The sequence below is a fragment of the Papio anubis genome, chromosome X, assembly GCF_008728515.1.
Source record: "Papio anubis isolate 15944 chromosome X, Panubis1.0, whole genome shotgun sequence".
NCBI classification, from domain to species: Eukaryota; Metazoa; Chordata; class Mammalia; order Primates; family Cercopithecidae; genus Papio; species Papio anubis.
The window spans coordinates 138880726-138896216 of record NC_044996.1 but is presented as its reverse complement, the minus strand read 5'-3'; the positions used below and the strand labels follow the sequence as shown (position 1 = coordinate 138896216).

Sequence of the window (15491 nt, the reverse complement as noted above, 5' to 3'; positions counted from 1 at the left end):
CAGAGCTGCCTCCCCCAACATCGCACTGTAGAGATGGTCCAGCCTACAGCACAGTTCAAAGAATTTCACAGAACACCCGTATCCCTAAGCCACCACCCAGAATGTATTCTCTATTTTCTTTTTTTCCTTTGAGACAGAGTCTTGCTCTGTCACCCAGGCTGGAGGGCAGTGGCATGATCTCGGCTCACTGCAACTTCCACCTCCTAGGCTCAGGTGATTCTCCCACCTCAGCCTCCTAAGTAGCTGAGACTACAGGCAGGTGCCATCACACCTGGCAAAGTTATCATCACCATTATTATTATTTTTTGTAGAGACAGGGTTTCACTATGTTTCCCAGGCTTGTCTTGAACTCCTGAGCTCAAGTGATCCTCCCACCTTGGACTCTCAAAGTGCTGGGATTACAAGCATGAACCACCACCTGTAAGACTGTATTCTTAACAACGTGATAGCATAATAGTTTGGGCTGTGAGTAGAAATGTCTAAAGGCTGGTGAAATGAGCCCAATCTACCTATTTATGTGGACTTAGCCCTTATTCATTAAGAAATATGCAGGTTTCCAGGAAAAACAGTAGAATCTACCACGTTCCTTGTTTACTAATTGTGAATATTATCTCACAACTTCAACCCTGGTATTAAACAAAAAAAGACAGATACCGAATATACACAAAACTCACGCTGGTAAAATGAGTCTACTCTACCTATTTATGCAGTTTAACATTTATTACTTCCTTGAAAATAGAACAGAAAAACAAAAACAAAAATATATATTTTTAAAACCTGAAATTCAGCTCCTAAAACAACATTAAGAAGTAGAAGAAAACTAAAACACGCAAAGTAGTGATGGCTAGGCTGTAAAAAATTGATTTACAGCCAGGAATGGTGGCTCACTCCTGTAATCTCAGCACTTTGGGAGGCCAAGGTGGGCATCACCTGAAGTCAGGAGTTCAAGACCAGCCTGGCCAACATGGTGAAACCCCATCTCTACTAAAAATAAAAAAAAATTAGCCAGGTGTGGTGGCACATGCCTGTAATCCCAGCTACTTGGGAGGCTGAGACAGGAGAATCACTTGAACCCAGGAGGCAGAGGTTACAGTGAGCCAAGATTGTGCCACTGCACTCCAGCCTAGGCAACAGAGCAAGACTCTGTCTCAAAAAAAAAAATTGATTTTTGATTTCTGGTTTTACTTGTAATAAATATCAACCCTAGAAGTGGTATGTAAGCAATGCCGTCATTTTTGTTTCACAACAATGATGGCGTTTTTGTGGCTGGGAACAGAGAGCCCTGGGGTGCCTCCCAGCTTGGTCTCTCAAGTCCTGGCCAGTCAATGAGTGTGCTCACACTCGCAAGTCTCAGGACCTGGCGTTTGGCACATGGAGGCCCTCTACCCACTGGGTCTCTGGCCTTCAGGGGATGTCTGGGCAGATGTCGCACCTTGCCTGACACACAGCGGGCGGGTGCTTTCACTCAATGGGTGCTCATTAGCTTGAAGGTGGGGTCTGGGGGGCTCCTGAAGGTGGCCTTATGTTTGCTTTATATTTTTTAGAACAAAATAATGATACATGAATAACTTAGAAAATATTCTCAGTGAAAACTTGATTCTTTAATGTCGGCTCTGTTGGACACTTTCTCCTAGTAGGATGGGAATTAATATTTAACATAATTAATAACCCTTTGATCCTACTTGTTTTTGACTACTTTCCTATGACTACTACTACTGTGCCTAATTAACCTGGTGACACCTATGGCATGATCAATTCCCTAAGAGATTCAGAAATCTCTTCAGTGACTGCTGATGTAATGGAATGCCCTTGAACTCTGGAGGCATGCTGCCCCTGTGAGCTCACACCCACACTGCAGCCAAGAGGAAGAGCAGGGCCTGCCTGACTGAAGAGCTCCAAGATCATCCACACACCCCTTGGCCACTGCCTCCTGTATTCCTGACACAAACGCCAAGTACAAAACCTGGGCTGCTTCCCTGGCAGGAGTTTGGGAAAATCTTCCTTTAGTATTATAATATGCACATCACAGGAGGAAAACCCAAAATGTGTAACTGTCTTTAAGTAAGAAGTATGAGAGATAAATACATCTGTAAGTAAATGTAGATTAATAATAAGGAAAATGTTTAGAACTTTCTAAGAGCTAAATGACTTTTAAAAAATGTAACTGCTCATTTTTCTTTGACAAGTCTAAAACAAACATTGTCAATGAGAACAACCGGATGTTAAAACAGTTCATTCCGTGGGTCTCTTTTTGCAGGGTACCTTGTGAGAGAAAGTCCTGCTCATGAGGGCCCCTGCTTTGTGGGTTTCACCATAACTGGTCCCATGCAATGGCAGCATGTGCTTTCCACATACACACTGCTTCCATAAACATTTTAAAACATGGCTAACTGCTTGTGGAGACAGGGTCTGGCTATGTTGACCTGGCTGGTCTCAAGCTACTGGGCTCAAGCATCCTCCTGCCTCAGCATCCCAAAGTGCTGGGATTACAGGTGTTAGCTGCCACGCCCGGCTGTGCATGGTGGTGTGTGCCTGTGCTCCCAGCTACTTGGGAGGCAGAGGCAGAAGGATTGCTTAAGCCCAGGAAATGGAGGTTGCAATGAGCTATGATTGTGCTACTGCCACCAATGGCCTGGACAACAAAGGGGACCCTATCTGAAAAACAGGACAAAACAAAACAAAAACAAAACCAAAAAACCCCACATGGAAACACCATGTTTCCATTAACAGAGTGCCTTGCAAAACAAGGACTGCCTGTACTTGAAATTCCGTTTAATTGCCTTAGCTACAGAACAGCTCATGTTAACAAGGCAAATATTTTACCTTGTCTTTATCAGCTTGTAAATACAGAACTGAATGCAAGTGCCAACATACTCTGATCGATTCTGACACATAGTGTATGGAGTGCAGCACCTTCACTTTTCTAGTGAACAATAACTCAGGTTAAACAACAACAAAAATGGTGTTTCTGGGAAGAAGACTTTATAGCCTGAAGCTATGGAATAATTCTTTCATAAGGGGGAAATTCTGAGGAAAAATGAACATGTTTCAGTGGAATTTGTAACAGGATGCCAAGCATGCAGACATACACATGTCCAGACATAAGAAGCAGATACATGTTCCCACTGGGACCTGTTCCAGCCGCACCTGGAGGCTCAGCCTTGACTCTCTGACTTACTAGCTGGGAGGTCTCAGGCATGTCCCATGTCAAGCAATTGCAGTCAAGTTGAATTCAGTAATGAGACTTAAATCAGGAATGAGATTTCAATCAGCCCAGGTATGTGTATTGCTAAGAATGTCCCACTGTCTTTCAATGACTGTTTATAGCTATGGCATCATAAAAATTACACACCTAGTTTTTGTCCCCAGTTCATGATATAGAGCTCCTAAAACACTTGGAATTTCTGAGTCATTAACAAGCCATTTTCAACCTAATGAAGTGCCTCTGGTGGACCCAGGATAGCTTTAGGACAGCGTCTGGACATCAGAAAGATCAAATATGCGATTAGAAGATTGGGTCCGGGCACAGTGGCTCATGCCTGCAATCCCAACACTTTGGGAGGCTGAGGCAGGTGGATCACCTGAAGCCAGGAGTTCGAGACCAGCCTGACCAACATGATGAGACCCTGTCTCTACTAAAAATACAAAAATTAGCCAGGCGTGATGGCACACGCCTGTAATCCTGAGTACTCGGGAGGGTGAGGCAGGAGAATTATTGGAACCCGGGAGGTAGAGGTTGCAGTGAGCCGAGATCATGCCACTGCACTCCAGCCTGGGCAACAGAATGAGGCTCCATCTCAAAACAAACAAACAAACAAACAAACAAGACTGGAACTTTCAGCCCTCCCCCTCATCTCCAGGGAGGGCACCTTGGCCTGGATTGAGTTCAATGAGCAATCGGCAGTGATGTCATCATTCACAGCTACATACGAAAGCTCCATAAAAACCTCTACATGAGGGGCCTGGGGAGCTTTGAGTTTGGTGAGCACATGGAGGTGCTGGGTGGGTCATGTGCCCAGAGGTGGCAGGGGAGCGCTGCAATCACCTGCTGTACCTTGCCCAATGCCTTGCTTCCATTTGGCTGTCCCTGAGTTTTACCCTTCATAACAAAGCAGCAAGTGTATGAAAGTGTTTTCCTGAGCTCTGTCAGTCATGTTAGGGAATTATTAGACCTGAAGAGAGGATCACAGGAACCCCCAATTTGCAGCCAATCAGAAGTACAGGTGGCCCCTGGAATGTGCGATGGGCGTCTTGTAGGACTGGGGCCTTAACCTTCGGGGTCTGGGCTAATCGTAGGAGTCAGTGTCAGAATTCAAATGAATTGCTGGATGCCCACTTAGCTTCAGAGAATCAGAGGCCTGTGTACTGAGGCACAGGTTCCGGCTGCCTCTATAGGTTCAAGGTAGTAAGTTGCACCCTGGGCAAAAAACAGAACAAAACAACAACAACAACAACAACAACAACAACAAAAACCAGGTCTTTCAAGACTACTCCAGTAGCTCAGCTTTATTGGGAAGGAGGTTTCTGAGTAATTTCCCTGAGCTCATGATTGGTATCACTCGTTAGTGATGAGAGGTGAGGCCTGAAAAAGACCTCTCACTGAAAGGCTCTTCCCCACAAACCACACAAGTCCTCACATGCAGGAACCCAGGGGAAGCAGGCATTTGCAGGGACTCCCCGACGAATGCCCTCCCCAGCTGCTTACACTTACATCGCCAGCGGGAGCCCCCCTTTCAAGGGTGATTTGCTGTGATTCTGGAATCTCTATCTGCAGATCATTCAGGCCAAGGACTCCATCTTGGCAGTCACAGAGCGGTCAGAGAAATCTGGAGCCAGGCCCAGCCACCACGAGCAGTCAGCTCCCTAAACGCTCTGCCCAGGTCACCTGGGAAGGAGCCTTGTATAACAAGAAGAGGGAGCCAGGGGCCATCTCCACCGCATACCCTACATGGTCAAGAAGCCGCGGTGCAGGACAGGGGCTGCCACAGCATACAAGCCCACCAGCTGCCACTTTCCAATGGAGAAATGGATGGAAGTCCAAAAACTTGGCGATAAAAACCCAACGTCACTACACAAGCAAAAGCTCTGCAGTAACCAATGAGCACTCTATAAGCAGTTGGGGAGGGGAAGTGAGTTTTAGTGATTTACATCTGAACTGCAGTGAATACTCACCTTAAAGCCTGCACCTAGACAAGAAGACTGTTTTAAGCCCCACATCATTAGAACCACCGTTTCCCTGGAAAATGTCTGAATAGGCCCTGTTCTGGCACTGTAAGCTTCTCAGACTGTCCCTGAGACCCAGTGGATTCTGGTTGAGTCTCCCTGGCCTGGTGACTTAGGTGTGGCCACAATTCCTCACAAAATCTTCCAAGTCAGACCATCTCCCTGCCCACATACCCAAGTTCTAGGGAGCACTGCAAACTGGCCTTCAACAGCACAAACCACAACTTTCCACATTTAGCAAACACTACGTAGATATTATCTGGTGGAACGTGGTCGTGGAACACGGCCTGTGTCACCAGCATCCGCTTACCTTCTCCATAGCAGGAGGGGGAGAGAATCTCTTGGCACAAGCTAGGAAGACGTCGGGGTCTGGCTTGCCATGCTGCACTTCAGGGTCATCTCCCAGCACAATGTGGGAAAACAAGCTGAAGAATTCCTTGTGGCGGCTCGTCTTCATCTCGAACGACACGGACCCTGAGCTGGTGGCCAGCGCAAAGGGGATGCCGTGTTTCCGCAGGTGGACGATGAGTTTCTCAGCCCCTGTGGAGGAGGAGGGAAGTACTGCGGTGAGGAGCGAGGCCTCCACCACAAGGCCTTCTTCCAGGGACGGTCCCTCCAGCTGTGCGGCAGCACACTCAGGCTGCCCCTTTTGAGGAATTTCTGGCCTAGGGCACATTGTCTAAAAGGGGTTGTCAGCTCCAAAACATTCCTGCTCAAAACAAACCAAACCAAAAAATCAAAAAAGCTATTGGGGGTTGAGCGATGCATTTCCCAAAGGAACAGAAGAGGAGCACACTGGGAGGCACTGCTGCTTTGTCTGCTGGGCCTCTTTATGAAACGCGGAGAAGGGCAGCGAGCAGGCCCAGGAGGTGACCGGACCTGGGATCTGGCCAGGGCACCGGGGAAAGCCCCACAGCAGGGCCTCGCTGAATCATAATTTTATTCCAAAGCAGTAAATACACAAGGACTATGTTTTTGGTGTTTTCCACAAAAGCGCTGTATTCTACAGAAAACACTTCAATCATTCCTCACCCTGCTAAGGAGAGGAAATTACACAAAGGCCTCCACCAGATGCTGAAGAAGGCTGCAGCTGAGGGACGGCTGTGGCGCTACTTAACAAGGGATCAGGGGACAAAAGAAAGTTGCTGAACACAGCTGATCAACAGCAACGTGCCATATGAAAAAACAATCTTCACATTGTCATTAGCCATACGGATTAACGATAGGGACCGCATGGGTTCATGGAGGTCGTCATAGAGCCAATTACGAGAGGACTAGTTATCAGAAAGAACTGAAAAATACCAGGAGTCCTTCCCACCTTTAACTTATGCTGATGCACAACAGGAACATCTAAATCTACACAAGGTGTGATGGTTTGTCTAAAATTTTATTTTATTTTTGAGACAGGGTCTCCCTCTGTTGCCCAGGCTGGAGTGCAATAGCTGATCTCGGTTCACTTCAACCTCGGCCTCCCAGGTTCAAGCAATTCTCCTGCCTCAGCCTCCCGAGTAGCTGGGACTACAAGCACGTGCCACCACGCCCAGCTATGTTGTCCAGGCTGGTCTCGAACTCCTGACCTCAGGTGCTTCGCCTGCCTCAGCCTCTCAAAGTACTGGGATTAAAGGCATGAGCCACCATGCCTGGCCTAAAACTGTATTTTAAATAATTGTGTAATCATGCCTATTTTAATAATATCATGATTTAATGATCCTACTTTGTCAACTGTTACACAAAAGAATCAACATAGTCATTTTTTCCAAACACCTAAAGTCACTCAGGGTAAGGTAACAGATATCTGGAGCACCTGACCCTCTAGAGATTTTTAAAAGGAAGGCATGGACAGATCATAATGTAGTTCCAGGACAAAGTTAAATAAAGCAAATGAAATAGAGCAAAATCTAGCACTCCACTGGGTGTAGAATTCATAGTGTCTAACATTCAATCAAAAATTACTATGCCTGCAAAGAAGCAAATACCACCCACAACCAGGAGGGGGGAAAAAAAAAAGCAATCAGGAGAAATAGACACAGAAATGATAGATGACAGAGATAGATGGAATTAGCAGATCATGACCTTATGTAACGGCTTTGTAAGTATTATAAACACACCTAAGATAGACACTAGCAGAATAAAAAAGAAAAACAAAAGACCCAACTACATGTTGTCTACAGAAACCTACTTGAAATATAACTACACAGACAGATTGAAAATAAAAGGAGAGAAAACTACATAACACATAACTGTTGCTCAAAAGAGAGCCAGGTTACTTACATTAATAACAAACAAGCCTTTAGAACAATGAATGACTATCATCAGGGATAAATAGGGACATTTCATAATGACAAATAGGTCACAGTTCATCAATAAGACATAATTCTAAATGTGTAAACATCCAATAGCAGAGCTTCAGAATGCATAAAGAAAAAAATCAATAGAACTGAATGGAGAAACACAAACGTAGAAGGAAGTTTAAAACTCTTCTACCAGTAATTGATAGAACAAGTAGACAGAAAAGAAGTAAGGATACAGCAGACTTCAGAACCACTGTCAAGCAACCTGACCTAGCTGATGTTTATGTAATACTTCTCCCAACAACAGCAGAAACCACATTATTTTTAAGTGCACATGGAACATTCAACAAGATCCTATTATATGCGATAAAACTATTCTCAAAAATTATAAAATACTTAAAATCATACAGAATACCTTATCTAACGATGACAGAATTAAAATAGACATTAATAATAGAAAGGAATGTAGAAAATCACAAATATTTGGATGTTACACTTCTATGTAAGACACGGGTCAAAGATGAAACCACAAAGGGAAACTAGGTAATATTTTGTAGAGAACTAAAAACTATCAAAATTTCTGGGATGTGGCTAAAACATTGCTTAGAGGAAAACTGATGGCTTTGAGTGATATGTTACATAATAAGGTCTCAAATAAGTGATCGAAGTTGTCACACTGAAAACCTGAAAGAAAGAAGTTCAATGATTTAAGCTTTTACCTTAAGAAAGTGAAGGAAAAGAGCAAATTAAACCCAAAACACATAAAAGGGAGGAAATAATAAACACGAGAGAGAAAAATCAATGAAATAGAAAGTAGAATACAGAAAACCAACTAAATCAAAAGTGAGTTGTTTGAGAAGAGCAATTAAATTAGTAGACTCCTAGCTAAACTGATCAAAAAAATAAAGAAGATCCAAATGTACCAACATTAGCAGGGAAAGAGGGGACATCACTACAGATCCTAACATCGATAAAATGATAAAAACTTAATTACTATAGGATTAATGCCAACACATTTGACCATTTAGATGAAATGAGATAATTCTTTGAAAGATACAAAACTCCCTCAAGAAGACACGGATAACCTGAATAGCCTTCTGCCTATGAAAGGAATTGAATTCGTAGTTAAAAACCTCCTTCCCACATCTAGGATCAAATGGCCTCGCTGGTAAATTTACCAACTTTCCAAGAAAAAAAAGAATGCCAATTCTAAACAGACTTTTCAGGAAATTGGAGGGAACACCTTTCAACTCATTTTACATCAGCACTTCCCTGATCCCAAAACCAGACAAAAGCCAGACAAGAAAATGACAGATCTCATGAACACATACACACACTTCCACACGTAAAAACAACATTCAATCAGTGTAGAAGTACTCCACCTGAAGAGCTTCTACAGAACTTGAATCCATTAGTTAAAAATACTAAAATGCCACACTATTTCATTAGTTTGCAACAACCACTGATTAGTATCACAGAGGACTACATTTATTAGCTAAATTTCAATTTAAACCTTAACCTAACTGATGGATGAGATAAAAGAAAGGCTCTAATTTTTTTTTTAAAGAGACAGTCACACGTGGCAGTGTGTCCTGTAATCCCAGTTACTTGGGAGGCAGAGGCAGGAGAATCGCTTGAACCTAGGAAGTGGAGGTTGCCGTGAGCCGACATAGCGCCACTCCACTCCAGCCTGGGTGACAGAGCCAGACTCCATCTAAAAAAAAAAAAATTAGCCAATTGTGAACTTCTGTCTGGATATAAACAGTGATTAAAGCTGAGTATCAAAACTATCTGAATTTAAAACAAGATTTTTAAATTGCTGGATCACACAATTTTAAACCAATATTTTTAAAAAATGGAGCACATTCAAACACATGGCTCTGTAAAACACACTGTATAAAGAAAATTTTCTTAAAGTACTTTGGTGCTATTAATTTTAAACACTTAAACAGATTATTTTATTATTATTGTTTTGAGACAGGATCAGCTCTATCCAGGCTGGAGTAGAGTCGAACAATCATAGCAGCCTTGACCTCCTGAGCTCAAACAATCCTCCAGCCTCAGCCTCCCGAATAGCTGGGACTACAGGTGCATGTCACCATGTCTGGTAAATTTTTTTTATGTTTTGTAGAGACAGGGTCTCCCTATGTTAGCTAAGCTAGTCTTGAAGTTCTGTTTCAAGTAATCCGCTTGCCTCAGCCTCTCAAAGCCCTGGGCTTAGAGATATGAGCCACTGTGCCCGGTCGATTATTTTATTTTAGCTTATCCTTCTTGCATTTCTATTGCTGTGAATTCTTTCTAAGGTACCAGCTGTAACAGTGGAGTAGATAAACAAATGCACACCAATGTGTCTAGACTAGAACGCAGCTCTACACTCTTACTGATGGAGAATGAATCAAAAATGGTTTTGGACGACTGCTTTACACCACCACAGCATACTGAGATCTTCAAAATGCTTGGGACTCCTATGAAGATGAAAGCCAAGACAAGACTATGACCACAGTCAGAGACTACGGGACATCCGTCAATTATATGCCCTCTTTGGGCCTCAATTTTGTCATGTGTCAAAGAGTAATGATTAATGTTCCTCATGGAATTAATTCACAAGAACAATGCCTAGAAAGTGACATGGGTGAGGAAGCCTCAGATAAGTGTTAGCCAGTGTCATTATCATCCGATAAAGCTCCAGTGTATTGTCAGGAACAAACAATCCTAATCACCTGATTCAAAACTGCCTGATGCCTTCACAAAGTTTTGCATCTTTTAAAGATTACACACAAACTTTGTCTTACTCAGTGGCTTTCCCTGAGAAGTAAAAGACTAAAAAGTGTAAATGGAGTTCTGTTCTAGGGAGAAGCTGCTTAATTATGTGTATAAATGAACTCCAGTTCCCAGCTCCTAGCACTTGGCGTGCTTCCCTGGGTTTACAGGAAGGGCAGAGAGACAGATATCTAGATATCTGTTGCTTCAAACAATCAGCTCACAGGACACATCTCCGGGGCAAGAACTGGGGAATGTGGAGAATCAGCACTGTGGGTGGGAAGAAATGCTCCTGCTTTCCTCCATCCTAGAGACCCAAGGTGGGTGAGAACAGGGATGTGCAATTAAAGAGGATTAAACAAAGGAAAGAGGCAGAAGACAGGCAGCTGCCGCACGGTCTCAGGTGTTCTTGGCATTCTTCTGTTGGGTGATCTGGCCATCAGAACCCTACGAGCCTGAACATTCTCTGTACTACCTGAGACATGCAGTGAGCAACAGAAGCAAGTAGGGAGTACCCGGGGTTGACAACGCAAAGGGGGAGAGGGAACCGCTTAGAGGGCCATGCATGTCATTAATGCTGTGTGCTGATAACCATGTCCTGGGCCTCAGTCTAGAAGAGCTCTATAAAGTGAGACATGGAAGACAGCCCGTGCCACTGGGGCAGAAGATGTGGTCAGCTGATGGATGCCGCCTGGCTACCTGTGAGAAGACACTGACACTATCCCAGGACCAGACACACCTGTGGGATTCTGCTTAGCCTCCACCTCCTGCATGGGCATCTTAAGGGTGCCTGGCCCCTGTCACCCCACCGCACCATAGGGAAGGTGCTTTGGCATGCTGTCTTTCTTAGGGGCTACTTTCGCAACTGCCTGAACAGCAGGTGTTATGCTTCAAAAGCTATGTGTGACTGAGAGCAGTGGGTTGAATGGTGACCCCCAAACAGAAGTCCTCACCCATGGTACTTCTGCCTTGTTTAGAAAAAGCGTCTTTGGAGATGTAATTAAGTTAAAAATCTTGAGATGAGCTCACTCTGCCACGTGGAAACGGAGGCAGAGATTGGAGCGATGTGGCCACAAGCCCGGGGATGCCTAGAGCCCTCAGGAGCTGGGAGACGCAGGAAGGATCCTCCCCTAGAGCCTCCAGAGGGAGTGTGGCCCTGAGACACCTTGATTTCAGACTTCTGGTCTCCAGAACTGGGAGAGAGTCAATTTCTGTTATTAGAAGTTATTGAGTTTTCGGTATCTTGTGGCAGCAGCCCCAGGAAATGAATACATAAGTGCTCTCTTCTGGAATGTGAATGAGCAGAACAGACACTGCCAGGTGTTTGTGGAAGAAGACTCAAACAGGCGGAAGACAGGAATCTGCCAGAAAAAAATGACAATCCAGAGAAAAGTGGGCGAGGAAGCAACAGTCATGATAATAATTAGTATTCACGGAGACATATAAGTTACTGAGTTCTTAAAACAAAAACAGAATGCTAGAAAAGAACAACACCCAGAAGAAGAAAGAGCATATGAGGATTAAAATAAATCAGGAGAGGAGGGCCGACACAGGCAATATCAGCTATAACACCAAGCTGCCTGGGATGCGGTTCAAGGTTGGGGGGCAGGCGGTGGACAGACAGCTGCTCTTTCTCGCTCCTTAGAAATATGTCAAGTTTGGCCGGGCATGATGGCTCATGCCTGCAATCCCTGCACTTTGGGAGGCCGAGGTGGGTGGATTACTTGAGGTCAGGAGTTGCAGACCAGCCTGACCAAAATGGTGAAACCCTGTCTCTACTAAAAATACAAAAATTAGCCAGGCATGGAGGCACATGCCTGTAATCCCAGCTGCTCGAGAGGCTGAGGCAGGAGAATCACTTGAACTCAAGAGACGGAGGTTGCAGTCAGCCAAGATCACACCACTGCACTCCAGCATGGGTGACAGAGAAAGACTGTCTCAACAACAACAAAAAAAAAAAAAAAAAAAAAAAAGAAGAAGAAAAAAAAGAAGTATGTCATGTGTGATTTTAAAAACAATGACAATATTCAAATATACATAGAAAGAAACTGCCTGATTGATATTGCTTTATTTCCTGTGAGGCAGTTTCACTTCCTGAGGACTACAGAGAAACCCTGCCACCCTCTGGCCTCCACCCTCTTCCTAAGGCTCAGAGTCTGAGCTGTTACCTGCATCTTTGCGGGCGAAGACATAGCTCATGTGCTATCACTTCCTGGAAACTTTATCAGGCTCCTCCCACCCTTGTAACCCTCTGGGATTCACTGCAACACCTCCAGCAGCTGCCTGCAGTTATTTCAGTTGTATGTATCAAGAATGAGTCATAACCTCTGCGCTCCCAAGACCCCACGCAGACATCCAGTGAATAAACCGCTTATTTCCTACCCTCTGTTTTCCAACCCCTCTGTTCTTAGGAATGGAAGGCAGGAGTAGGGGCAGGAATCATTCTTTTTCCCTGCAGTCCATGTGTGCAGCATGGAATAGAAAGTGATTTCAGATACACAGTGGGAAAGCGAGCTAGTTTTCCTTTGACTCCATCCATGGCTTATGAAGCAAGCTGAATGCTGGCTGTGGGGGTGTGAGGATGGCCCCTGCGCTACACAACAATGCTTGGAGTTTCTTAGGGTTTGTGTTTCCAATTAGGAGGCCATGCTTGGCTGGCACATGCTGGGCCCTCAATAAATATCTATGACCGATATTGAATTGACAATTAAGGCAAAGGTCATTAAAAATAACATTTGGCTACGTGAAAATTACTCAGATTCTAGATTCTAAGTGTTATCCTCACAAAACATGAAGAGGAAGTGAGATGATGGATGTGTTAATTAGCTTGACGTAGCCACTCCATAATGTATACATACTTCAAAACATGTTGTGTATGTGATAACTATATACGATTTATATTTGTCAATTAAAAAATAAATACGTTAAAAAAACAGCATCCAGTTATCCAAGTTCATGGTGGGGAGCCTTCTCATGAAGCGGTTAGCATTCTCCTCTACACATGACATACTTGTCACTCTCTCGTAAGATGCTGCCTCCTGGAGAATGTGTACCCAGGGAGCACAGACGCCCCAGCAGACTTCACTGTTGTGGTATAGCGAACGGAGGCAGGGGATATGATTTGATGTGACTGACGGGCACATTTATCCAAGGGAAAACTTTCAAGATCTGATGGAGTAGCGCAGGGTTTCCACTCTTATTTCTTGCCTACTTGAAGTTCCTTGAGCGAGCTGAAAGCACTTACTGTTGCGAGGCTTTCTAAGGAAACATCTGTTCCAGGTTCTTCACAAATGTCACACGTGATCTCACAAGGGTACTATGTTCTGAATAACACTGTGCTTTAGAATACTAGAATTTTTGGCACTTTACAATGCAAGGACTTGTCTCACTCTCTGAACCCTGGGTCTTACGTGAGCAACTTGGTGAGTCCAGGAGCCTTTGGTCATCAATGGACAGTCAGGGGCCACACACAGGAAGCTGTTGCTGTGTGAAGAGCTGATGCCCTGAGAGAGTGACCAAGAAGGGAGAAAGATGTCTGCAGGTCAAACAGGCACCCGGGATTCCATAAAATGGATGCAAGTTAACTTTAAATCATAAGGGGTAAGCTGTGTAGGTCAGGTATTCACAAAGGGGTCCACGAAATGGATTTTAGCAAACTTCCTTTAACATCTGTTTAACTTTTAAAAAACATATGCTGATGCATTTATTTCTTGTTCAAGATTTATTGAAGGAAACGTAATTCCATGAGGACAGGTTGCTACCATTGTGATAAATGGATTGGGCATGCTCAGTGGTAAGTGTCTCCTGGACCAGACTCTATCCAGGCTGCTCTGAGTCTTTTTCTCCACAAGGCCCCCACAGTGGCCTAGAAAGACTTGAACAAGTTCAACAGCTCAAGGTCACCCCCATAGATGACTCTAGCCCCCTTAAAGTACTTGCCTATGAAAACTCAAGGCTGCCAAAATAACTGATCGTTGGTTCCAGCCACCCCTGCAGACAAGCCGCTGTGGGAGGGCAGGAGCCTGACTTCTATCAGCACCAGTGAAACCCAGACGGCTTCACACAGACCAAACCCTCTTCCCGCTTTCTGCAATTTTCACTTCCCCGACTCTGCTGAGCCTCTGCTGACCCCTCCCTACTCCCTGAATTTCCCTTTAAAATGCCCAGTCACCTCTGGGCTAATTGATGTTGAGTCCAGTTTCACATTGGTCTCTTTTCTCTATTGCAATAGTATATTATGGAAGAAAATCTGTGCTGATCGCTTTAACTACTGTCTTGACACTAGAAAATAACCAAAGTCAAATTCCCCAAAGCATATAGTATTCACATTCATATATATAGTTTTAAAAATTGTGACTTTAAGTATAAATTTAAGAGAAATATTAACTAATTTAGGAAATCTGGCCAATATAGATTCTTGACTTTTTATAAGTTCTGTATGTTTATCTATTAAAATGGAACCATCCCTTACAAACACTACTGTGCGCTTTTTAGTTCCCTCACAGGAAACTTCTGGTAGCCACAGCTGCTGTGAGTGGGCGTCTCTTAATGATTTACTGCAGAGGCATGCCTCAGGCTATCCCTCTTCTGATCTTCTCCAAGCTCTAGGGAGCATGCTTCTTTCTCAGACATCATTGGTTTTGGCAGAGCACCTCCTTCCTTTTTCTAGGCCTTCCAAATGAATTCTGCTCTTTTGAAAAGGTGCTTGCTGGGAGGGAGAGGGCCCTTGGCTGTGTGCAGATCTTCACTCCTAATTTACTAGGGACCTTGCACCAACTCAAAGCTAGTATCAGGGATCGCCACTTATGGAATTTGCACCACAGAATCCGGCTTATGGAATTGAGTGACTAACCTATATCCTGGGCGTGAGAGAGTGTGGTAGTGTGGAAGGAAAGGAAACAGGAGAAAGGAATTGGGTTGGGGGCCTGGAAGAGGAGCAAGGCTCTGGCAAGACTGGCTGAACCTCGTGGAACACTCCAGCCAAACACGACTGACTGAGTCCACGCCCCAGCTCAGGGCCCTCCTGGGGCACCCTGAACAGTGGCAGTCTGAGCTGGGAGTAGGAAAGTATGGGTGGAGCTGTACTGGCTTGACAGTGCTCTCCCCACAAAATTCATGTTCACCTAAAACGTGGGAATAGGACCTTATTTGGAGATAGGGTCTTTGCAGATGTAATCAAGTTAATATGAGGCCATATTAAATTAAGGTTGGACCCTA

At 44.3% G+C, this 15491-nt stretch overlaps 1 protein-coding gene across 2 annotated transcripts in view; it reads right to left on the bottom strand.

Annotated features, from left to right (window-relative positions):
- The window catches only part of PUDP (pseudouridine 5'-phosphatase), a 171925-nt gene that overhangs the window by 95995 nt on the left and 60439 nt on the right, over window positions 1-15491 (bottom strand). For both annotated transcript variants that reach the window (XM_017953967.3, XM_003917376.4), the window contains exon 3: window positions 5534-5763. In XM_017953967.3, coding sequence (XP_017809456.1) covers window positions 5534-5763 — 230 coding nt within the window. The remainder of the gene's footprint in view (window positions 1-5533; window positions 5764-15491) is intronic.